The 26,906-nt window shown below is 47.5% G+C and overlaps 1 protein-coding gene across 6 annotated transcripts in view; it reads right to left on the reverse strand.

Annotated features, from left to right (window-relative positions):
- LOC142767442 (sorting nexin-4-like) overlaps positions 1 to 26,906 on the reverse strand; it is a 284,030-nt gene that overhangs the window by 209,791 nt on the left and 47,333 nt on the right. For all 6 annotated transcript variants that reach the window (XM_075869125.1, XM_075869115.1, XM_075869139.1 and 3 more), the window contains one exon: positions 699 to 874. In XM_075869125.1, the coding sequence (XP_075725240.1) occupies positions 699 to 874 (176 nt within the window). The remainder of the gene's footprint in view (positions 1 to 698; positions 875 to 26,906) is intronic.

A 26,906-nucleotide genomic window follows, 5' to 3' on the forward strand; every position in this document is an offset into this window, starting at 1 on the left:
AGGGAGGGGGTTGAACTGCCATGTGATGACTGTTCTGATTTCGCTCAGCAGTATGAGGCAGGATAGTTCTGCTGGTGAATGCTGAATACATTCGCCAGCATGTTTATAAAAGACTTAATCACTAGCAGTGGATATTAACAAAATTGCAGCGTAGTGCCTTTACAGTAGATGCAGGGATGCCACGTAGCTTAATAACTAGCAGAGGTTGCACACTTGTGGCACTTAGTCCTTGGCGCTCTCCAATGGTCATGTGAATTAGCCCGGTTGCTGCCAAATATGACCAAATTAACATAAGTTTGATGCCATTCAACAATACACATGCCCCTCAGAACAAGATGATACATCCTTATGATCCAATTTTCCTAACTGTCTGTTTCCAAATGATCATTTACTGTAATGGTTTTCAAATGGGGGTTCGCGGAGGGTCCACGGAGCCACTGCTATGATCTGCAAAACCCTCACCCGCTGTTTTTTTTTTGGGACACGTATTGATAAACTATCCAAAACGAAGTGATAAGGCCCGTTTGTTCGATGTTTTTCGAAGCAAAAAAGGAACCTGTTTCACACTTCAGTTGTGTTAATTCACCTACGTACCCCCTCCTTCCCCTCCACTGCAAGAAGCCCCCCATCACTTCCACCAGTCCACGAGGGTTGCCGACACATCCATGGCTGAGAACCACTGATATTAAAATACTCACTTGTCTGGGTTCCTCAGCCGTAGAGACGCATTGAAAATGTGCAGCTTGCTGTCAGCTCGATGTAAGATTCCATCTCTATCGTGATTGTCTCGCCAACTGGCCTCACGTCGCAGGAACTCGCCAAAAAGCTGACTGGCTGACAGTTCCGGATGTCTGGCTACCCGTCGCAGGAACATCTGTGCATGGGTGCAATGAAAATGAAGTGTTTCTCTACTGAAGTCCTAAATAGTTACAAACCACACTGACAAGAGACGTACACAAATAAAAGAAATTCTTGCTTTACATTGGAAGAACCATTCAGAAGTACTGTATGCCTGAAACCTAGTCAGAATCAGGAATCTACCAGGTCAGGTGCTCCATAACTATGTTCGGGATAAGTACAGTTGTTAGCAAGGTTAAAACATTATAGCATGTCCTAAAATGACGCTAGCATCGCAGTGCAGTCATGAATTAAGTGGACTCCGTAAAGTCCGCTTATAACGATATATTGGTTATAATTATGGGTTGACTTAACAGCCTCATTTTTTACATTGGGGCTATGGGGAAAAAAACCATATATAACGATAAGTTATCCACCTCATATCGGACACAACGATGAAAATTTTGCCGTTTAGATGGCAAGCTACAGAATAATCGTAACATTCACATCGATAAGTTCAACTGAAACGAACGCGACAAGATGAAAAGTTAGCGTAGGTGAGATCGTATTTGCAGCGATTGCAGCGCAGCGAAGGCAGTGCATCCTGCCAAATCGCGAGTTGCTGTGACGGGACGCAGAGCGCGGAGAGAGACGAAAAAAAAAAGCGAAAAGCAAAGCCTCTCCACGGATCCCCGCGACCAACATTGTGCCACCATGTCAGCGATGAAGGAGAGAGAGAAAAAAATGTGAAAAGCAAAGCTGCGCGCAGAGTCCTCGTTCCTCTATGCCCCCGCTGACCGGACTCGTCGCTCCTAAAGCCCGTAGAACTTCGTAAAGTAGTGATACTCTCCTCCTCTGCTCTCGTTTTTCCTCAGTCTCTTCTCTCTTGCACTCTCGTTTCGAATGTGGCGCCACCTACATTGCTCCTGCATAGTAAACGTCCTTTTGCTAGAGTGCACTAGAAGTGCGGAGTGGCGTGAACGCGCCTTGCCGCCTGATCCCTTCCGCGTTGCCCGTAGCGGCGGCACTGCAGCCGGATAGTACTGAAAGAGCCGCATGCAGGAACTGCTATGCACTTCAACTCCTCCGTTGTGCTTTCTTGACCCAGATTTCTTCGTACCTGCCCAAAATTCATGTCTAGCACATGATGCCATAGCCCTTGCAGTATGACAGCCCTATCTACTGAATTTGAGCTCCATAAAAGCCCTTGTGAGAGATCGAAAATAATGCAGAAAGGGCGTGTTATACTGATTTCTTCCGTCTTAACTCTTTCTTTGTTGGTTAGGCATCTGGAATAATTAGAATAACTGAGCTGATTTATTGGAAGTTAGCTGTGCTCAGAAAGCTGTGAGATTAAAAAATACCGTGTCAAACGCACGCAGAACCAGGAAGACTGGCGGTGAATCGAACATACGCAACGAAAGAACGACAGGAACGCCAGCACAAAACATAACAGCAAGAAATAAAACTCACACGCAACTCGCCGTAGAATACAGACCATTGACTATACACCCCGAAAACCTGGCGAGGCCTCGCCTCTGTCGCCTGCACGGAGGAAACTCCTCGCGCCTAGCGTGACCGATGCCGCGTCACCTCGCTCGCTTGCCACCGAAAAAACCCCTGGGCTTGTCTTGCACCCCTTTATATCTCCCAGCCACATTTCCGCCCTTTGTGGCTTTTTCGATGCTGACGCTAATCCCGCGCATGTGCAATGCGCCTGTGTTCTCCTCGCCCTGCTTCCACCATGCGTGCTACAGATAAGGGTTCATCAGCCCCACACTCCCCACCCCCCCCCACCCCCAAGATTGGACACCCCCCTGAGTGTCATAGTCCACCTACTACAAAAAAATAATGAACACTATAAAAAATACAAGATAGTAAACTAAGAATCAGCGCCTGATTAGTGTACACAGTTCCGTCGGGCACGATAACACTTCATTATTAGCTGCGTGTCCGTGTCGACGCAGTTTGTCAGGCATCACAATACATCACCTCTCGTCGCATGACTTTGTCATGAGTTGCACCGAACGGAGCTGACACACACATCACATAACTCTTGATGACCTGTCTTTGTCCTGCCGGTTGCACAGAATGGAAAGCACACGTAGCGTGTGGCGATGTTCACAGAGCGGACTGGGCCGGCACTCCATGACTTGTCAGCTTTGTGCTTTGTTGCTGGCTAGGTAGGAGGCACTAAAGATGCTGCTGATGATCTGCGAAAGACAACATTACTACAGCAGGACAGGAACAACAATAACAACAAAAAAGGCACCGCATCCTGAATGGCAAACAACTCATATGCCGGGCAGTAATGTCTACGATAGTGGGGGTATGAGTTTATCCGTCTGTTGGGCGCTCGTAGTAAGCTTTGAGGTCACACACATTTACAGGGCCTGTTACTCGACCACCGCATTTGTTTTTGAGAAGGTATTTTGCAATCACATAGAGACCATCTTAACGTGGTGCGAGGGAGGCAGCAAACCCTTTTGCAGCGCCACTGAGTAGATGCGTGCGGCGGAGCACCTCATCGCCAACCGTGAACTCAAGATGTCGCCTGCCCTTGTTATATTTATTGCAATATTCTAGGCGGCCCGACAAAAAATATATATATATATATATATATATATATATATATATATTGTGAGACGACGTCAGGTACGAAGAAGCGACCGTTTTATTGTCAACCCAGACGCGCGAGCCAGCAACCGAACAAGCAGCGAGCCGCTCCGATGATGATGATCACGGTGCTTTGTATGCGCAGGTGAAAGTGAAAATGATGAGCAACACAATCAGCGCTCACACTATTTCCCCCCTACACGAAAGCGGTCTGCAAGACGTTCATTTAGTAAGTGTATGAGCGCTGGATATAAGGTTTCAGGCGAGACACATGGACGATCTCGGTCCCGCGACGACGGCGATCAGAAGCCGAAGTAACCGGCGCGACGCGATAATTTACGGCCGATGTTCGTTCAAGCACGGTGTAAGGACCCAGGTATCTGTGAATGAATTTTTCACAGAGGCCGGGTGTGCGAACAGGTGTCCAGAGGAGCACTTCGTCGCCTGGGTAGAATGACACAACTCGACGTGTCGCATCACAACGAACTTTTCGCTGGGCCTGAATGGTAGAGGTGTTGGCGCGGGCGATTGTGCGGCAGTGGTTGACACGGGCAGCGAATTCTTCCGGAAGGGACGCAGATGGGACAGAAGGCGTGGACAAAAAGCTGGTGTCTAGAACAAAAGATGGTGCACGGCCATACACAAGAAAAAACGGGCTGTAACTTGTAGTGCGTTGTATGGCAGTGTTATAGGCAAACGTGACGAAAGGTAGTATTGTGTCCCAGTTCTTGTGATCGGGTTGGACATACATAGAGATCATGTCTGACAAAGTTCTATGAAAACGCTCAGTAAGACCATTGGTTTGCGGATGATATGCCGAGGTGGTCTTATGGATTGTGTCAGAGGCCTGTAAAACTTCAGCGAGCACACGAGAAAGAAATGTCTTGCCACGGTCACTCAGGAGAACACGAGGGGCGCCGTGGCGCAGGATAATGGCACGCAGAACAAAGTCGGCTACTTCGCTGGCAGCTCCAGTAGGAAGAGCTGCCGTCTCAGCGTAGCGAGTAAGATGGTCTACGGCAGTAACAATCCAGCGGTGACCGGCGGCGGTAAGCGGAAGGGGTCCGTATAAGTCTATGCCGACGAACTCGAAGGGAGCGGATGGGCACGGGAGAGGCTGTAGAGGGCCGGCGGGAAGAGATGTCGAACGTTTTCGGTGCTGACATGATGAACAGGAAGTGACGTACCTGGAAACACTAGTGGAGAGGCCAGGCCAGAAGCAGCGAGTCTTAATGCGATCGTAGGTTTTATGAAAACCCAAGTGGCCAGCCGTCGGGTCGTCATGAAAGGCTTCTAAGACTTGGAGTCGAAGTGAGCGAGGTATGACCGGGACCCATCGGCTACCGAGAGGATGGTAAGTTTGTCGAAGTAGCGTTCCGTCATGAAGTTTGAAACGCGTGAGTTGTCGTCGCAAGCGGCTGTTGGGAGCACGAGATGAGCCGGTGAGCCGATCGATGATTGTACGGCAGTATGTGTCTGCACGTTGGAGCGAGGTGAGGTCTGCGGATTGAAGGAAGTCATCCGGTGCAGTGGGCTCGATGGGACTAAGACTGGTCATCTGCGTGGTCTCTTGGCTGGGAGGTGCTGCGCAGCAGGTAGATGCGTCATGATTTTGCAACAGCGGACAGCGTGACAAAGCGTCGGCATCTTGGTGTTTGCGGCCCGACCGGTATGTGACACTGTAGTCATACTCCTGCAGTCGGAGCACCCAACGACCGAGGCGTCCTGACAAGTTTTTTAATGATGACAACCAACAGAGCGCATGATGATCCGTGACGATCGTGAAGCGGCGGCCATACAAATAGGGGCGAAATTTTTGCACGGACCATACGATAGCGAGACATTCCTGTTCAGTGATGCTGTAATTGCGTTCCGCTGGGGAGAGAGTACGGCTCGCGTAAGCCACGACTTGCTCTTGTGAAGCCTGGTCACGCTGCAGCAGAACAGCGCCGATTCCGTGCCCACTTGCGTCAGTGTGTAATATAGTAGGGGCTGTGGGATCAAAATGGCGAAGAACTGGCCCTGACGTGAGGCATCGCTTCAGGGTCTGGAAAGCAGCTTCACAGTCATCTGTCCAAAGAAATGATGCACTTGTGGTCAGGAGTTTGTGAAGAGGAGCCGCGATAGTGGCAAAATCACGGACAAAACGGCGGAAGTAAGAGGCTAAGCCGAGGAAGCTGCGAAGGTCTTTGAGCGTGGTGGGCTTAGGAAAGTGCAGCACAGCGGCCACTTTGTCGGGATCAGGTTCGATGCCAAGCTTGCTGACAACGTGGCCTAACACTTTGATGCTGCGGCTCGCAAACCGACACTTCTTTGTATTTAGCTGGAGACCGGCTTTGGCTAGACATGTGAGCACCTCGTCTAGACGTTCTAGGTGTTGCGAGAAGCTGGATGAAAAGATGACGATGTCATCCAGGTAACAAAGACAGGTCTTCCATTTTAGGCCACGCAGCACCGTATCGATCCTCCGCTCAAATGTGGCTGGGGCATTGCAGAGCCCAAAAGGCATCACATTGAATTCGAAGAGACCATCAGGAGTAGCAAACGCTGTCTTCTCTTTATCAGACTCATGCATCGGGATCTGCCAATACCCAGATCGTAGGTCGAGACTTGAGAAATATTCTGCACCCTGTAAGGTGTCAAGTGCATCGTCAATTCGAGGCATAGGATATACATCCTTGCGCGTAATTTTGTTTAGTGCCCTGTAATCAACGCAAAATCGCACTGATCCGTCCCTTTTCTTAACTAGGACAACAGGAGAAGACCAAGGGCTTGTGGAAGGTCTGATAACGTTGCGTGCGAGCATGTCATTGACTTGTTCCTCGATGACCTTGCGTTCTGAAGACGACACGCGGTAAGGGCGACGGCGGATAATACGAGAACCGTCTGTGGCGATGTGATGAGAGGTCACCGTAGTTTGACCTAAGCCATCCGAACAAACGTCAAAACAAGTCTTGTGTTTTGTTAAAAGGGCCATTAAGTCATTAGTTTGCGTTGGAGTGAGATATGGACTCAAAGTGGCTTTAAGCGCATTAGATGAGCCTCCTGGTGGCGTACACTTAGCGACTGACGGCGGAGACGATACAGTGACGACACATACCGGTGCTATGTCGATAAGGCTGGCAACAGTGGACCCCTCTGGCAGTAGTTGTGGCTCTGTTGTCGTGTTGTAGGCGGTGAGACTGGCATGACCACGCGAAAACCGCACTAGACAACATGCGATGGCGATTCCTCTGAAAATGCAGCGCTGATCGGGGACAACCACTGCGTCACCGTCAATGGTATCGCTGGATCTAATGGTGAGGATACGTTCTTGGGCCGGGGGCAGTACAAAGTCTGCAGCTGCAACAAGGTGAGGCGACGAAAAATCGTAAGCACTAGAATTTTCAGTGTCCGTAATGCGAATAACGGGCGGACCACACGAAATGACAGCGGAAGCGGCTGACAGGAAGTCCCAGCCCAATATAATCGGATGAGCACATGAAGAAAGCACAGCCAATTGTATATGGTGACGAATTCCGTCGATCAGAACACGAACAGTGCATTGTCCAATAGGGTAAATTCTATTTTCATTAGCACCACATAACACCGGACCAACATATGGAGTTTGCACTTTTCGTAGACGATGACATAGTTCGCGATCAATGACCGAAATGGCTGCTCCAGTGTCCACGAGTGCGTCAACCGAAATGCCTTCTACACAAACAGTTAGTAAATTTGCAGGGCGCGCAGGAGGAATTGGGACAATTCGACGACAGGCAGTTTCTCCTCCAAAAACTGCAGCTGCTAGTTTTCCGAGTGGCTGTCGAGGGGCATCAGGGCAGAACGTAAAGGCGAAGTAGTACGGCGGAAGGGCGATGGTGAACGACGGCGGGGTGAGCGGGAAGAACGAGGTTCACCGTGGGACAAAGGAGGCGAAGGCGAACGTCGTGACGAGGGAATGTAGGTTCCTGGAACGTAGGGGTCAGACCTCGCAGCCCGGTCACTCTCGTACGAAGAATAACCTCGTCGTTCATCTTGCTGGCGCCGACGGCAAAAGCGGGAGATATGTCCTCTTATGCCACAGTAGTAACAGACGGGGCGCGTAGGGCGCCAGGCAGGGAAGTGTGGTTGTGGTGGTGCCTTGGCTGCCATCGCAGCCAAATGGTCGTATACGACGTCCGTAGTTACAGGTGGAGTAGGTGGAGGAGGCCGTGACACGACTTCGGCATACGTAGGCACATGTAAGGGCACAGGAGGCGGGGCACGTGCGACGCTCGTCATCGACGCCAATTCGTCCTTTATAATTTCCCGCAGGTTAGGAGGGGGTGAGCGGGCAGGTGAAGTCGGTGCGCTGGCAGGAACAAGGCTGTGAAGTTCCTCTCTCACTATGGTGCGAATTAGAGCTCGCAGCTCATGCTCGCCAGTAAGACGAGTGTCATAGGAGGCGTGTGGAAGGCGCATTGAGTAAAGTGCGTCCAGGCGCTGGCAGGTGGTAATAATGTCCTGAACTGTTGTCGGGCTCTGCATGACAAGAGCATTAAAGGCGACGGAGTTGATGCCTTTCATTACTTGCCGAATACGATCGGCCTCCGGCATGTCCTTTTGGGCGCGGCGGCAGAGGGCCAGAACGTCTTCAATGTACGATGTGTACGATTCGTCAGGCCCCTGGATGCGGGTAGCGAGCTTCTGTTTAGCTACCTCAGAGCGTCCTGTAGAAGTGCCGAATATTTGACGTAGCTGCACCGTGAATGCTGACCAATCAGGAAAGTCGCGTTCGTGGTTATGATACCACGTCTTAGCAACCTCCTTCAGATAAAAGGGTACATAGCGCAGCTTATGTGCCTCATCCCAGTAATTGCAAGCACTGGTACGGTCGTAACTGTCCAGCCATTCTTCTACGTCCTCACCGCGAAGGCCAGAAAACACTGGAGGGTCTCGTTGCGAGGTACTCACGGTGTGGTGAGGCCCAGCAGGCTGAGCGGGTGGTGCGAAGAAGGCGGTAGGGGGTGGGTCGTTTTGCGCCATCACTGTTGGCAAGCACAGCCGTCGACCTGATCGGAGCTCCAGGGGTGACCGGTAGTGCACGAGGACTTGGGAATCACAGCACGCTCCACCACTTGTGAGACGACGTCAGGTACGAAGAAGCGACCGTTTTATTGTCAACCCAGACGCGCGAGCCAGCAACCGAACAAGCAGCGAGCCGCTCCGATGATGATGATCACGGTGCTTTGTATGCGCAGGTGAAAGTGAAAATGATGAGCAACACAATCAGCGCTCACAATATATATATATATATACACACACACATACACATACATAACATACATTGTTTCCTTTTTCTTTTTACTTTTATTTTGACCCCTTCCCTCCTGTGTCGACAGGCTATAAGAAGGCACTGAACATGTGTAAATATTATTATGCCTTGAAAAAGACGGAGCTCCCATCAAAATGTCGACAGAATAAACAGTTGTTATGTGAAAGCGCATCTACTTTCATATTTATAACCTTGCGGCAACCGAAGTTATTATTCTGCATATAAGCCTTACCACAAATGGCTGCTGCCCGGGCTTTTCGCAAACAACTTACATGAAGGTTTCCAATCCACGGAGCCTCGACTGCAATAATCGGTGACTCTCAACTAAAGTACCTGCATCAACACTTTGATCCGGCCAGCCCCCATTCCCCTGTCTTCATCTGCCAGCCTGGCGCATGCATTGGCGACATCGGAGAGCTAAAATACCTCGAACCTTATTCTGCACAATGGGACTAACGACCTGGCCAATACGGATGCCCCTACAGCATTCGACCGTTACGTGGCCCTCCTTGACCGCATCCGGCATGAGAGATCAGACATTTCTAAGGTGTTTGCCACCCTAGTGCTCCCACAAGCCCCCAACCAACGACTCCGCCGACACAACTGGCGTGCGGTGAGGTGGTTCAACTTCGAGGCTCGAAAGTTTACCCTGCGACTGCTGAGCTTGTGCCATGAGAGAGAGGGCGTCTTCTATGTGAACCATCGCATCGACGCGCTCCCGCCGTGGACCGTGCTCGCGGCCGATGGTCTGCACCCGAGCTTCGCCGGAGTGTCTCTCTTGGCCTGGAACATCTACAACCTGCTCCTCGACCTACGGCGGCCATACATCACCAACTGGCTGGACCACGCGCCACAACCGAAGGTGGAGGCGTACGGACTTTGGGAGACGCCATCCTACTCCCAGGCACTGCGGCGTGACTGTCCCGACGCTACCTGTCGAGGCAACGAAGGGAAGAAAGAGAACCAAGCAGCCCCAGAAACAGCTGCTGCCCCTTCTACAGGCCAGCATGTCTCATTGAGACCCCCCTCACCGAGTGCACAACCACCATCACGCTTGCCACGGCTGTCGACGACGCCTACGAGACACACCCCGGAAACGGCGACGAAGGTTAGTCCGGGCCAACATTGACGGCCAGCTGTACCACAATCAACAGCAACCAGTGGCCAGAATCAACTACCCGCAAGCAGAAAAAATCAGCAGCCAACATTATCCAAGAGCAAGCAGCAACCACCAGCAGCCAACAGCAGTTGTCTACAGGCCAGCTCGTAACGGAAGACACAATGGGATGGAGCTCCAACCCAAACCAAGTACGACCTCCGGGTACCTTGCGGCTCTCTTCGCCGTGTCTGTGCAGTGACATACTGTCTGTGCGAGTGGGCAAACACCGTCCGTTTCAGATGAATTAGGCCATAGAATGGGTCCAAATTTTCTTAAACTTAGAAAAGTTGTTGACAAAAGAATACGGCACGAACTTCACATGCAAAGCCTCGAACAATATGTACTGCCGAGTACGGTTCCGAAGGGGCTGCGCTTGTCGTTAACACCATCGATGCATAACTTTGCCAAAGAGGAAATGAAACGGTGGAACAAAATTCTCGATTGCGCCACGCAGGAGCTAACTAAGGTCACCATTGAACACTGTAGAAAGACTCTAAACGCACTGACAGACGAGGAGCGGTATAGAAGAAATAACTTGCCTCTTTCGGAGTGGGAAGCTAAAGAACTCAACGTATTTGAGCACAAAAAAACGGAGGAAATAGAAAAACTTAAGAGGAAGAAATTGTCACGGGGTCGTGACGTGGCCGAAGACAGGAGACTTCATGTTGGCATTTAACTGTTTATTTGGGCAAACCTGTGCCCGGTAAACGGAAAGTTCGATTACAGTAGCAGTCTTGCACAGATAACAGTGAACGAAGCGTCGGCCGTCGATACTACTGACAAGCGGCGAAGCGCGTCGGCATTTATAATCTTGCCGTCGAATGTTCTAGCGTTATCGCTGGCGGTGGTGTAGGTTCCAGAATAATCTGTACAGTTCGCAGAGTAGGCGTGATCTTATCGAAATGATCTACAACAGTCCGGAAGCTTCTCGAAAACTGCAGGTGCGGTTTGCGCTGAGAATTGTGTAGTGTTTTGGGACGATAACAAAACTTGGGAAATAGAACGTGGCAATATGTACTGGCGGGTATGGTTCCGAAGGGGCTGCCCTTGTCGCTAACACCATCGATGCATAACTTTGCCAAAGGGGAAATGAAACGGTGGAACAAAATTCTCGATCGCACCACACAGGAGCTAACTAAGGTCACCATTGAACACTGTAGAAAGACTCTAAACGCACTGACAGACGAGGAGCGGTATATAAGAAATAACTTTCCTCTTTCGAAGTGGGAAGCTAAAGAACTCGACATATTTGAGCACAAAAAAACGGAGGAAATAGAAAAACTAAAGAGGAAGAAATTCGCGCGAGACAATGTGTCACAAGCTATGCCCACTGCTGCTCACAGAAAAAAATACCAAACCACCTCACGTTCAAAAAAATTTGCCACCACACCCCAAAGAGCCAAACGTTATTAACCTTTCCAATAAAGAACTTAGCAAAGAAAAATTGAGTGCACTATCACGCGGACTTACATTCTGTCCTGGCAACGGAAGGTACGATGAATTCACGCTCCTAAAAGACCTAGACGACTTTGCACGAAATTTACGATTGGAGGAATATTTCTTCGATAAACCCCAAAACGATAACGCACTTTTTCGTGGGGTAATCGGACGGCAATGGACCCCAGACGCCAACAGACATCGACATCTAGATCTCTATATATACGCGGTTCAGAGAAATGTTATACATGCATACAAGGTGCACAAACCAAGCATGAATAACATATCAAAAAGAGAAAGAGAGGCACTACTTGCGTTGAGCAACTGCGAAGATCTCATCATTAAACGAGCAGAAAATAAGGCGCGATTGTTGTTCTGAATAGATCGGACTACATTGAGGAAGGCAAGCGACAACTAAATAACAAACAATTCTACAAACACCTCGACTCTGACCCTACCACCAAGCACAAAAAGATCATTGTAACAACCAACAACCCTAGAGGATCTCACACGAGAAGGCGCCATTGATTCAAAGCTTAAAAAGGCACTTATTATGGTACATTCAGCGCCTGGTCGTTTTTACAAGCTGCCAAAGATTCATAAAGAGAGAAACCTTGGCAGACCCATTATATCAGGCACGGGAACGTTAACGGAACCTATTTCCAGTTATATTGATTCTTTAATCAAAGACATACCACTCACACATGAGTCTTTCTTGCGGGACACAAACCATTTCCGCCAGTAAATATCGGACGTAAAAAGTCCAGACGGTGCATTTCTCGTAACATTGGATGTACGCTCACTCTACACAAATATCCCATATGACGATGGTGTAAGAGCGCTTGTTGAATCCTATGGCACCCACAACTCTGCCGCATATCCAAGCAAAAAAGTAATTGAAATCTGAACGAGACTTGTACTGAAATTGAACAGCTTTGAATTTAACAACCTTCAAATGTACCTTCAAAGTACTACCTTCAAATCAGCGGCACGGCAATGGGTACAAGAATGGCCCCAAACTACACTAACATACTCATGCACCACATAGAGTCCAATTTTCTTTCATCTTGTGATATCAAACCATTATTCTATAAACGGTGCCCAGATGATATATTCATAATTTGGACACATTCGGAAAACGAGCTCCTCAAATTCATACAGGCATTTAACCAAGTACACCCCAGCATTTATTTTACACACTCCTACTCTAACACTGAAATAAACTTCCTTGATGTACTCATTCGAGTTGACGATGGTGCGTTGGTAACTAGTGTATACAGAAAACCTACGGACAGGCAACAATACCTGCACTTCAAAAGCTGCCACCCGCGACATTGCAAGACCAGCATTCCCAATTCCCAAGCACACAGATTCTGACGAATCTGCTCCCGCACCGAGGACTTCCACAAAAACAGCACACATATGCGCGAAGTACTCCTTAATCAAGAATACCCGCCAGCTATCATCGATGACACCATCAAAAAAGCTGAAAATCTGGACCGCCAGATTCTTCTCAACCGCCAGAAAAACGCCGACCAACACCGCAATAAAAACTTGCTATTAACTTTCACGAGCTACCCACCAAACATAAACAAGGTCCTAAGAAAACACTTTAACATATTGGAACAGAGCGTGCGACTATCCAAAATTTTCACTTCTCCTCCTTGTGTGGTATACAGATGGCCAAAAAATATAAAAGATCATTTATAAATTCAAAGATAGGCGTGAAATCTCAAATAGGGTGTCACCCTTGCGGAAAAAGCAGATGCAAGGTATGCAAACACATGCAGACGACAGTGGCGACAAGCATCCACTCGGGTTTTAAGCACAGGATAAGAGGTGCACTAGACTGTGACTCAGACAACGTCATATACCTTCTGGAATGTGGGGTATGTAACAAGCAATACGTGGGCCAGACAAACACTCCGTTTAGAATTAGATTCAACAACCATCGGGCACATGTACGATCTCTGCCAGGCCTTCCACTTTCAAAACACAGCACATTAAAAGACCACAGCTTTGATGACATCAGGGTTACACCATTAGAAAACAATATTCGAACAATCAGAGAATGGGAACAACGGGAATCTTATTTTATCTACAAATTTAACATGATAAAATACGGAATAAATGAACAACCAGGCACTCTGTCAGCGTTACAACCACTAAAAGATGCAAACGCTTTTCTTTAATCAGTCTGTTCTCATTACGACATTACTATTACCCGCTAACAAAGTTTAAGCCTATGCATCTGATAATATAGAAATGGTTTGCCTCTTCAAGCACAGCCGGAATCACGACCGGCTTTATAAATAGCGACCTGCGCATCCGCCACCAGCGCCGTGTCCGTGATTTTTTTTTTGCTTGGTGTGTTATTTATAGTTTCCGCGAGCGCCGCTGCAAGCCGTGGCGCTGCTTTTAATCCTCACCTCTCCCATCCTCGCGACTGCGTATGCTGCCGGGCGAGGTTGATCGGCGCGTTTGCTTGTGCATTTGCATGCACGTCTCTTGGTATTACCTCAACTATTAGCTATGGTTGAAAGAAGTTGGGCGAAGTAGTTACACGGTGCAACTTGCGCAATGGTTTATTGCTGCGTACCGCTCTGCAAATCAAGCGGGCGCACGGCCGCATCACGAGGAATATCGTTCCACGAGTTCCCGATCACGGATGTGCGGAACCTGTGGCTGAAGAACATTCATCTTGCTCTTAATGTGATGCAGTCTGTTGAAGATGCTGGCTTTCGAGTGGTTCGTCTTGTTGGAGACAATCACAAGTCGAACACGAAGTTTTTTTCAAGCTTGTCAGGGGGGCAGATACAGCCTGTTGTAGAGTAAGTGCAGGGATCTTATGAAGTCACATCTGATTGGGTGAAGTGCCAGCCTTGCCTGTCGAGCCTGTCAAGCAAGCTGCTACTGGCACGGACATCCGGAAGCTCCTGCTGCCTCACCTAGCTACACTGGAACGCTACCCATGTATGTGCACAATCATTACGCAGCTTGAACTGAAACATAAGATTAAGTGAACAGTTACAGATAGAAAAAAGACAACACAAGAAAACAAAGCGACACCGTGATATAATTGTTTTCTAAACTGCTGTGCTGGAGGGAGCACCCACTTCACTTTCTTGCTCCCCACGGCGGACACCTTAGGCTATTAAATCTACTTATTCACCTTGTTCTTTTTCATAATTTTCGTAGGTCCTCCACAGCAGAGTCTGCGGTCCAGTACGTTGGCACTGATAGCCGGTTTCCTCGTCCGGGCCATTCAGGATAACATTGAATGCGAGGGCTGCCTGGTGAAGCTACAAGCTCTATCTTCCAGCTCCCCAACCACAGCCCTCATTGCTGGCATCGACAGGGGAGGCCTCTCCTATCCCACCTTACCATTTGTGGGATTTGTCCACCACCTGGAGCAAGCTGCCTCCCGAGTGGCTTCCGTGCTTGTAAAGGGACCTCAGCCGCTCAAGAAGTTCTCGGCCGTCGTGTTACCTTCACTTCTGAAGAGCCCACTTTTTGATTGTGCCGAGGACAAAAGTGTGCCACACAAAACAAAGCTGGTCAGCGTAATTCTGCAGAAATTCATGAGGCCATTTTTGTCTAACACCGCCAATGGCCTCACAGTGTCCAACGCCAAGAAAAAGGCACTCAAAACGAAACCCACCTCGCGAAAGGTGCTGAAGGTCTAATTCTGAAGGCCAGACTGTCTCTAAATGTGCTCGTGATTCAGTGTGTCATTTAACGAATAAAACATTTGGCAAGTTGTGATCTATTGTTGCTCTAAGCTTGAATGCATGGATTAGATGAGTTGGATGTGTCCTCATTTCGTCACATGTTCAAGTTTCCTTGAACTAATTCCGTAGTCCTTACGGTGCGCCTCGAAGCCCAAATGCAAGCACAGCGCGTAAAACCCAGAAAAAAAAAAAAGCGTGTAATATTTGTTGGCGCTCCCGTCACCTGCATAAAACGCGATAAATCTGACGAGACGGCCAATGCAGGTACAACTACCGTAATACAGTTTAAAAGTTAGCGAGCTCATTGCACCAATCTGTGTGACCTGCGTATCAAACAAGCCACAATTGAAGGTGAAGTTGCGCAAGAACTCTCGAAAGGATAAAGTGACAAGTACGTACGCGCACAAAATGTAACAGCCGACCTAGCCTACTTGTTTTCCTGCACTTCGGAGTGCACCTCGCGGACCTGCTAAATATACCTCATTAGACAGAACCAGCATGGCACTGCATAACATTCTATGACAATGTTGTCTAGGCTGCCAGGAAAAGCTAGCCCAGGTTGCGGGCCCGTGCAACAAGCCACCGTTACGAGTGCTGACGTTTCTACGTTTCCTCGAAGTTGGTTGGTTGGAAGTTGGTATATACTGCCTTGTTTCACGTCATGGTAGGCAGAACAAAAAACAAAACAGCTGATGTTTGCAAAGGCACGGGGTTTACACGATCTCGTGCGTTCCGCTGTCGTAGTAGCTGTAGCAGCCGACACGAAGTTGAGGATTAAACCCAGTGCCCCCTGGTGAGACGCGCCGTCAACATCGCGGCTTTTCTTGGACCGCGTAGCCCCGTAGGAGAAGGGCGCGTGCGCAGGTCGCTATTTATAAAGCCGGTCGTGGCCGGAATGCACAGATAAGTGGTCCCGAATGTCTTACAGTCCCCCCCCCCCCCCCCTTTTTTAACGCACACTTTATGTTCCTTCACTGACGGGAGCCATTGCATATAATGAATATCGATGGCGGCACCTCAATTACCGACTTTTTCATTCCTCCCGACGCCACCAGCACACACTCGAAGCGCTTAAGCTCTCCCCATCAACTTGTCCTAAAATTCAAAGAGGAACGAGCCGCCAGCGGATTACACGGGAAGGTGAAATACAAGAACGGCGGCACACTGCCCACTTGGGGAAGAGTGGGTGCGGGAGTGGTATTGTTGACAATGATGGCATTGCTCGTCTACCTCCGCCCTACTCTGTTGAGATGCTGCCCCTTTCTAATTCCTCCGTGTCGGTCTTGCTTCTTCTCCTAGATTTCCTATATTTCTTTAACATTTCTCCCCCCGTTTTGTTGTTTCTTTTTCCTTTTCTTTTGACCCCTTCCCTCCTGTCTGGACAGGCTATAAGAAGACACCGAACACGTGTAAATATTATTATGCCTTGAAAAAGACGAGGCTCCCGTCAAAACTTCGGCAGAATAAACAGTTATTATGTGAAAGCGCATCTACTTTCATATTTATAACCTTGCGGCAACCGAAGTTGTTATTCTGCATATATATGTGACGTATGAAGGTAGCGATGGTTGGTAGAAGCCGAGAGGGAAGAAGGATAACGGAATATACATGGCGTATGAGCCAGGCCACGTCTCCCATTCATCATAGCGTCACACGAGTCGAAAGGATGGAGACCTGCCTGCCCCTTCATCAGTCACTCATCATCGACGAAGTTCCCCAGAAGACACCCTGACCATACATTGACTACCGAATCATCGCCTAGAAAGACAACGACCAGCACCATGACAGAACCTTCGGCTGACCTCGACATCCCCAAGTACACCAGATCAGCGGACGACGGACCCGTACAGGACTGGTTCAACCTATTCGGGGTCCACGCCACCGCTGCATCCTGGTCGGAACGGGAGATAGTTACGAACTTCAGCGACTACGTCACCGGTGAGGCATTTAAATTTTACCTCACCCCCATATTCGACAACGACGAGTCTTGGCAAAAGATAAAAGAAGAAATGATCGTCTGGTTTCAAGACAATAATGAAGACTCGATTAGAACACACACTCTCAGTGCATTCGAACTCAGTCATCCCAGTCATAAACAGCCTTCACGCATTCGAGCACAGAGCAGAAGTTTACAATTCCCGTCAGGCGAAGTGAGTCATCTGCTCATAGAAAGACATCCGAGCCGTTTTTCTGCAAGGCCCAACCTTCCACCTGATTTCGCATCTGCACGAATATCGCCAACGCTAACCTCTTCCATGCAATACACAAATCAAGACAATATTCAAGCACCCAATGTACTTGACTCTTCATCTCGCTTACGTAAGCCATCATTTGGTTCTGTGCCAAGTAGCTCATCTGGTGCTTGTCACTCTCATCGCACCCCTCAAGATATCGCCACATACGCAACAGACCACCTGAAATATCGGCCAAATAACTTTTCAAGCCATTGCCATTCCGAAAGCGGTTGTACTTCAAGAACGCTTGGCTCGATTCTCCCGCAAAGAAACAAACATACAGAATCGGAACCACGTCAAGCCATGTTTGGGGTGATGTCATCCTCAGGAACCGGAACAACCGAAAGTCGAAGCAGGACGGAGTCACTGTTGTATGCAAGTCTCGCCGATAAAAATGAAAATGTATCTACTGCTTTCCTTGACACAAATCATGCTTGCATTCCACTCGTAATGAATGCTGGTACTACCGACAGCGTCTCCTTATTCAACGAAGATGACCACCCACAATTTTCTCAACACCATTACCAAATCAAGAAAAGATGACAGCGAATGAAAACTTCAACGGAAGCACGCTCTCAACTTGAACGACTTAAAAAATTAAGAACTTTGATCCAAGGGCCATTTCAAGAAAAAAGACGTTTCCGGATGAAGAAACATCGCCACAGACGCTCTCTGCGCCAGCGGTTACACAGACGACAACACTACGGAAAACGCTTATTAATACGCGGAGCGACTTCTTGCACGCCGCCAGCACACAGGCATTTAGCCGTCACCATCTCTCAAAAAGCACGCATACTAGATACAATGCATCTGTCGCAGCCACGACTCAGAATCCAACGCATTAGACATCTAACCTTCCAACGCTACAAGGACTCCCAAGCTTGTTCGTTTTTCGCTACTATCCAGGCTGTGTCATCATCATTTTCCAAATCGAATGCATCATCATGCTCTCCAGAACACCACAGCCAACCTCGCCAACCTGAGGTCTCCTAGATGTCACTGGACTGCCTTTCCTGTGAATATGTTTGTGCAAGTGCATGGAACTGCCGTGTTACATGGAACTACTCTACTTTGTGATATTTTTTCCCATGATGAGACACCACTTGTTCATGCTTCATAGTTTATAGCTCGCGCATTCTTTCGGGGGGGGGGGGGGGGGGGGATCATGAGACGTATGAAGGTAGCGATGGTTGGTAGAAGCCGAGAGGGAAGAAGGAGAACAGAATATACATGGCGTATGAGCCAGGCCACGTCTCCCATTCATCATAGCGTCACATATATATACATATATATGAGATCTAACAGACAGTAATGCCAAGGAATGCCCACAAGTTTTGCTTATGTCCATTTGTGAGTGCGTTCATGTCGTTAGGCTTCTGGCTATGTCCGGCGATGTTGAGGAAAACCCGGGCCCGCCAAAAGAAGATACGGGGAAGCAATACAACGAGTTAATCTCGTTGATTAAGGGGCTGCGCTCTAAGATAGACGCAAAACACGAAGAACTTATGGAATCCATTAACGAAGTTAGAGAAGCGCAAGTGTCTCTTGAACAAAAAGTGGCAGATTTAGACAACCGATTATGCGCACTTGAGGAATGTGTCCGGGTCTCAGACAGCAAGCCGAATCGTCAACGGGTACCGGAGGTACTTTCGGTTAACAAGCGCCTTGACGAACTTGAAGATCGTTCTCGCCGAGAAAACTTGATTTTTTATGGAATAGAAGATTGCGATTCGGAAACGTGGGCGCAATCAGAAGAAAAAATTTGCCAAATCCTCAATAAAACTCTGAAGCTAAACTTGGGAAGTAGCGACGACCGCATATCCCGCTCGCACAGGCTAGGCAGATTCGTAGTTGGCAAATCTCAACCAGTAATCGTAAAATTTGCTTCTTTTAAGTTCCGAGAAAGCATACTGCAGTCTAGAAGTAGTTTTCGCGAGTCTCATGTGTCAATCAGCGAGGATTTCTGCCGCGCAACAAGAAGCGTGCGCAAGAAGCTTTTTGAATTCGGCAGGGCGAGTGGCGAGAAGTATACCGTCAAGTACAATAAGCTTTACATCAACAAAAAGTGCTTTGTGTACTCTCCGGTGACCGACAGCGTTTGTGAGCTGCATACAAATGCGCAGAACTCATCAGAAGCTTCGTCCTCCGCTACGCATGCCGACGAAGATACGCTCTTATCCTAACAAAGTTCACCCCTCGGCTACTTATCGTAACTACTCAGTTTTATATTCTAACGTACGAAGTGTTCTTAACAAACGGGATGCATTATCTTCAATTTTTGATGACTGCGTCGCCGATGTTGTAGTGTTAACGGAAACCTGGCTTACCCCTAACATTGCAAGTGTAGAGCTGTTCGATTGTGAAAATAATTATACCATTTACAGATGTGATAGAGAAGAATCGCCAGGAGGTGGTGTACTTATAGCCGTAGCTGATTATATAGTTTCTAGCCATATAGTAATAGCATCACCTTTAGAATTTGTCTGTGTTTCCCTCCGTGTCAACTATCAAAATGTCATATTTTGTGGCTGTTACCGCCCTCCGAGTGCGACGCCAGTGTTTTGCGAGCAACTGCATGATGCTTTGAATGATATTGTCAAAAGGCACCCGCATACAACTGTTTTTATTCTAGGCGATTTTAACTACCCGAAAATAAACTGGTCACTTCCTTCCTGTTCATTAAGCTCACTTTTAGCCGACAGTTTACATTTCGTGGAACTGTGCGAAGACTTTAACCTTACCCAACTCGTAACGCAACCAACAAGAATGGGCCCCAATTCATCAAATGTTCTTGATCTGATTCTCACCACTGTACCTGACCTTGTCCATTCTATTTCATATATCCCAGGCATAAGTGACCATTGTTTCGTGCACTTCAATCTAACAGGTTCTGTAAGGTGTCGGTCAAACAATTGGAAAACAATAAGAGACTACTCACGCGGCAATTATGACTCAATCAACAGTGAACTCGAATCGAATTTTGAGAGCTTTGCTAATGGCTTCTTTGATCGCAGCGTTCAACAAAACTGGAACTTGTTCAAAATGAAAGTTGAATCTTTAATCACGCGATACATTCCCACATACGTTATCAAGGGTCGCCAACGCCCCCCTTGGTTCTCAACTGACTTAAAAAAATTGCGGAATAAAAAGAAACGGTTGTTCCGTCAGGCAAAGCAGACTAATTCGTTAGCCCGTTGGCACAAGTACAAATCTGTCCTTTCCGAATACAGAGCAGCTATCAAGGAAGCCAAGCGCGTTTTTCTTAATAATACCCTTCCCTCAATTCTTGTAACCAACCCTTCTAAGTTTTGGAAAACTGTTAAACCTAGGGAAAAGAAAAACATTTCGCTTACGAACTTAGACGGGCAGCCAGTTCGCTGTGAAGAGTGTTGCATTGCATTAAATGATTTTTTTGTTACTTCTTTTTCAAGTTGTTCTGCTTCTGCGTTGCCGCAAATGCCTAGTCGTGATTTTTTACCCATGTATCCTGTTACCGTTGATGCCGTTGGAGTGCAAAATTTAATTCACAAGCTTAAGTTATCCTCTTCTTGTGGCGTAGATGAAATCAACTCAAAGTTTCTAAAAAACACTGCATTGTATTCATCAATTTACTTGTCCTTAATCTTTTCGCAATCTATTCAGACCTCCACTTTGCCGCTTGACTGGAAGGTGGGGAAGGTGGTCCCTCTGCACAAATCTGGTAACACACAGTCTCCTCTCAATTACAGACCAATTTCCCTAACCAGTGTTCCTTGTAAAATGTTAGAACATATAATTTACTCCAACCTTGTCTCATTCCTAGAATCAAATTCTTTTTTTACTCCCTACCAGCACGGATTCCAAAAAAGTTACTCATGTGAAACCCAACTTCTTTATTTTACTAATGACATAGCATCGGCTTTAGATCGCGGCTCACTTGTGCATTGCATTTTTCTTGACTTTCAAAAAGCTTTCGATAAAGTACCTCACCAATTACTCCTCCTGAAAATTAGTGCCTTAAACATTGACCCGAACATTCTTAAATAGATTGAATGCTTTCTTACTAATCGCACTCAGTTTGTAACAACTAATGGCTATAACTCACCTCTTTCTAAAGTAACATCCGGCGTACCCCAAGGTTCCGTATTAGGCCCTTTACTTTTTCTTATATATATTAATGATCTCCCAGACAGCATTAACTCCGCTATAAGGTTATTTGCAGATGATTGTGTAATTTACCGCGAAATAAACAATGAATATGATAACCAATTTCTACAGTCAGACCTTGACACTGTCTCAACCTGGTGCAATAAATGGCTTATGACTCTCAACTCTAACAAATCTAAATGCATGTCAATAACCCGGCGATCTATTTCTCCCCCCTGTACCTACAGAATTAACGCCGTTCCCCTCCAGCATGTCTCTTCATATAAGTACCTCGGCGTTTACATTACCAACAATCTATCTTGGCACACGCATGTTACCTACATCTGTAATAACGCTAACCGAACGCTAGGATACTTACGCCGCAACTTTTCTCGCGCTCCGCTGTCCCTCAAAATTCTATTATACCGATCACTAATTCGCCCAAAGCTTGAGTACGCGTCCGCTATATGGGATCCCGTGCAGCAAAATTTAATTAACGCGTTAGAATCTGTTCAGAACCGCTCAGTTCGGTTCATTTGTTCTAATTATTCCCGTACTGCTAGCATATCAGAAATGAAATCTAACCTTGACCTACCCAATTTAACTGTCCGGAGGAAACTGGCGCGACTGCATTTTTTTCATAAGATATTTTTTCACAATCCATCAATGAAGCGAGACCTCATTTCACAACCGTCATACCACTCATCGCGCATTGATCATCAGCATAAGGTTGCCATTCCGTTTTGCCGCACCAAATTCTTTTCAGCAGCCTTCTTACCAAAAACAGCCGCCGATTGGAACCACCTTCCCTCTTCCGTTGTATCAATAACAGACCCTTTGTTATTCAAGACTGCAATTTCTCAGCAATGCTTGTAACTATACGCAGTTTCCATTATCTATCTTTGTCTTGTATGTGCTTGAATTCTTATACATTTTTAGTTGACTTATGTTGCCTTCCTGATTTGCGCATCTGTTACTTGTTTCTTTATTTTGTCTTTTTTTCTTGTGTGTTATATATGTTCTACCCACCCCCTCTGTAATGCCCTATGGGCCCTGAGGGTATTCTAATAAATAAATAAATAAATAAATAAATGTACAGGGGAAGTTATTAGAACCAATGGAATGTAAATAAGAAGAAAAGTGGGTGAAAAAATAACCAGCCGTGAGCAGGAATCGAACCTACGACATTCGAATAACATATTTGAGCATCGATCTCATTATTATTGTGTTAAAACACGGAAAAACGAGCCCTTAGGTACACACTTCTTTCCCTTATTCATTAACGAGGGTCTCTCACTGGCAGACTTGATGTAATTATATTGTATACGAGGGTCTATTAATCAGCTGCCCGCTCGTAATAAGTTCACGTGCTACGTGACGCCATACATGCGCATAAAAGAGTGTTTCACACACGTCGCTTGGCTTATAGATGGCGCTGACTGACACTCCTACTTCTAAAGTCACATATAAACCCAAAAAAGTGGATGGAGGAAAGGCCGCTGTGATAGCTCAGTGGTTAGAGCATCGAACGCGTTATTCGAAGGTCGTAGGTTCGATTCCTGCTCACGGCTGGTTATTTTTTCACCCACTTTTCTTTCTTCTTATTTACATTCCATTGGTTCTAATAACTTCCCCTGTACATTCCTTGGCATTACTGTCTGTTAGATCTCATTAATACTGTGTCAAAACACAGAAAAACGAGCCCTTAGGTACACACTTCTTTCCCTTATATACATATATGTATATATATATATATATAGTGTGTGTGTGTGTTTACTGTGTACATATACAAGTTTAATTTCTCAAAACAAGATGCACCACTGTCTGCCTACACTTTTAACACTTAATAAAAGAACTACGCTTATAATGCAAAACATTGCCACAAATTCGCTGGCTTGTAATGGCATTACGCCAATAGAATATTTGGAAAGCAGCACAATTTAAGCTGTTGATACAAAATGAAACTGGTTAGAATGAATTTACACGGGTTAACAAACAGGCGATATATACGATTGGCATTTTTATGTTTGTTTGTTGTTTTTAATATGTGTAATATATAATAAGCCTTTCAGAAAGCAATAACTATTATCTTCTGCAAAACTGGCATGATAAAACAGAGTTGTCACCGATATAAATGTTGTGACAACGTTACTTATACTCGGGTTTCTCTTGAAACAATCGAGCACATGTAGGCTCATATGAGGAACATTGTGCTCTGGATATCGTAGAGACTGCCAACAATACGAGCGTATGATTTAATGGTGGTTTTGATACTTCTCCTCTCTTTGTAGTTCGCCAGAAGCCACTTATGATGCTCAAAGCGCTGCTTGAGTGAGAAGCTAGGCGGATCCGTGAATTCTGATTAACTTTTTTTTTTTCGTGGGTCGGCGCAATTTCAGCGTGCCTGCATATTGACTCGTGCACCATGGCGCATAGCAGGTGCGTCCACTGATAAAGGCTCAAAAGCGCAGTAAACACAGTGGCGTCTCGATATGGCGAGTGACACGCCCTTGGAGTGAACGGACAGCAGACGCGGTCAGTACAAACCAAACAACACATACATTTATTTAACTAATTTAAAATGACGATATCATCCGCCAAATGGATACATCAATCGTTATCAATACACTAGGACATTCGTACACATATTATCATACACTCCATGACAAACACAATAACAAGAAAAACCCACAATAACATGACAAAACACAATAACACACCCAAGGCGGCATCGCCAATGCCGGACTTGCCACGCTCGACAACAACCGGCAGACGCGGTCCGCGGTGCCGAGCACCGGGGACCCACGCTAGAGACAGCCGTTCGTGGCAACCGCCACGCACAGAAGAGACTCGCTCAACTTTCGCCCGCCACCAAGGCTTGCCTTCTGCCAGGGGTCACCGCCCGCGTTACACCATAATGATGATAGTGGTGATCAACGGGAACATGCCACCTACTGCTCGGTGATTGTAACCCGAAACGCGGCTTTTGGGCGAGACACGTGCACCACACAGCGCAAACACCTTCACAGGGGGTGTCAGCATCCCCACAACGCGCTAAAACAAGCAATTACAGGCTTTCACATTCTACAGCGTGCACGCTCCCAATGCAGACGCTCCTGGGACCTTCAGTACCATGGGACTACAGCGCCGGCGCTACTGTCACCCGCTAGAAAATCAGCTTAGACGCGGCACGGCCGCCTCGTTCATTGAACTGCCCCCTTCTAGTACACTGTACTTTCATGACGAGAGCGCTTACTCGGCAGGCAGCACACTGAGGGCGTTGGCGCCAGCTGGCTAACTCACCATAAAATTATTTTGACGAGTGTAACATTGACCCACAACCGCTTTGTTTATAGCCACGCGCTATGCGTACGTGTGATCTGCCTTGATCGAGTCACTCGGCGTTGCAGTGACCAGATGGTAACTTTGTGCGCGTTACCCTTTAGAATGTATGTTCTTACACATAAAATTGTGATCATTCGTGAGAACCTCCTTTTTTCTTGACTAGAGACAAGGGAAGGGACAGAAGCGCTTCCTTCTGTCTCTTGCCTTGTCCTATGATTCTAAACGCGCCACGTCGATTAATTATGTCCTTTTTTCTTGGTCCATCGTTTAGGGCATCTGCGAATAAGTTTTACACTGTGAATACAGTGTAGACCGCTTATAACGTAAGTCACGGGAGTTGTAAAAATACGCGCTATAAGCGGTACCGCGTTATAACCAAAGCATGCTTTTTTCAGCCTTTGCCTATGTCAAAAGGGCAACCCACCTTTCAAAAGAAATTTACTACACTTTTCACTCGCAGACACATTCAACACAATCACAACACCGCGCGGAAACAAAGTTCTCAAGTCCGGCATCAGTGGAAGAACGCCGTTATTTTCGTCTGGCGATGCTTGCAAACAGCGCTGCGAACAATTTCGTCCCCCACAAAGCTTAAGCACTTGAGCGATTTCTCGCTAAAACTGTTTTTCGCGCAGTACGTTTTCACGTTAGCGAGGTATTCCAATGTGTCTTTGCACGGGAAATCTGGTTCTGTCGTCGGGTCGACATCGTCTTCGCCGTCCGACTCGTCGTCCGTTGCAACCTCCGCACTACCGCGCACCGCTGCAACGATAGCGTCATCTGTGCTCGCTTCCTCGCAGACAGAAAGCTCCGACTCCCCGGCATCAACAAATTCTTGGAAAGTGTCAGTGGCAGTTACAAAGTTGCTGTCAACGAGGCAGGACCACACGTCATCAGTGTTGAGGGTCTCATCGGTTGCTCTGCTCATCGTCTTCCAGAGCCTCTGCATTGCGCACGAAGCCTGCCCTCTTGACTTGCTTATAGTATCGGCCTTTAGCTGCATCATGCTGCATGCTCAGCAAAACTCTCTTGCAAATGCGCTTTTTGTACAGCGCCTTTACGGTTGCGATGACACCCTGGTCGAGAGGTTGACTTTTTGTTGTCGAGTTGGCAGGCAAAAACTTTAGGTTGACTGCGGTCAACTTCGGCTTGACGTTGTGGGTCGTGCAGTTGTCGAGGATAAGCACGACCCGCCGCTTCTCTGCCACCATATCCTCATCAAACTTACAAAGCCAGCTGATGAACAAATCCTGCGTCATCCACGCCTTTTTATTGGCTTTGTAGGTCACTGGCAGGCACTCTCGCTTTTTAAAGCAACGTGGCCTTGCCGATTTGCCTATGACAAAGAGGCGGCGCTTGTCGCTCCCGTCCAAATTGGCGCAAAACAATACAGTTATGCGCTCCTTTGAGACCTTGCGGCCGGAGCAGGCTTCGCCTTTCAGCGCAAGCGTGCGGTTGGGCAAAGGTTATAAAATAAATCAGCTTCATCGGCATTATAAATGTCTCTGTCAGTATAGGTCAACAGCATACTCTCCAAGTTCAAGCGAAGCCAGACTTCGATAGACTCGTCATCGACAGCGCCGCTTTCTCCGCACACCACTTTGCAGCTGATGCCATGGCGATCTTTGAAACGCTGAATCCACCCGTTCAGTGGATTCAGACGAATCTTGCTGCAGTTGCTGCTGCAGTTGCTGCCGCAGTTTGTCCTTGTTTTTGTAGATGGTCGACACGGTCGTGTCGGAAACGCCGTATTTCGCCGCCACCGACGCCTTCTTCAGGCCACTCTCTATGTCCCTTACGACGCATTCCTTAATCTTCAGCGATAAGGCACGGCGTTTTTTCACACCGCTTGAAGACGCCGCCGACGCCATGGCGACAGGAGCTACGCAACACACGTGCTCTGGGCTCTCAGACGGCAATGACACGGCGAAGGGCACACAGCAAATACCAAGAAGCAAAAGAAGGAGGTTGAGAAAAAGAAAGCATGCTACCGCTTCTCTTCCCCACTCCGCGCAGCGTGCACCCGGATTGGACGCTGCCACGGTCGCCACGGTGACGAAAACACGCTCCCTCCTTCCAAGGTCTCCCCGACTCCCTCTCTACTGAAACCTCTCTTCTCCTCCGCA

This window comes from Rhipicephalus microplus, chromosome 1 (genome assembly GCF_043290135.1).
Source record: "Rhipicephalus microplus isolate Deutch F79 chromosome 1, USDA_Rmic, whole genome shotgun sequence".
NCBI lineage: Eukaryota > Metazoa > Arthropoda > Arachnida > Ixodida > Ixodidae > Rhipicephalus > Rhipicephalus microplus.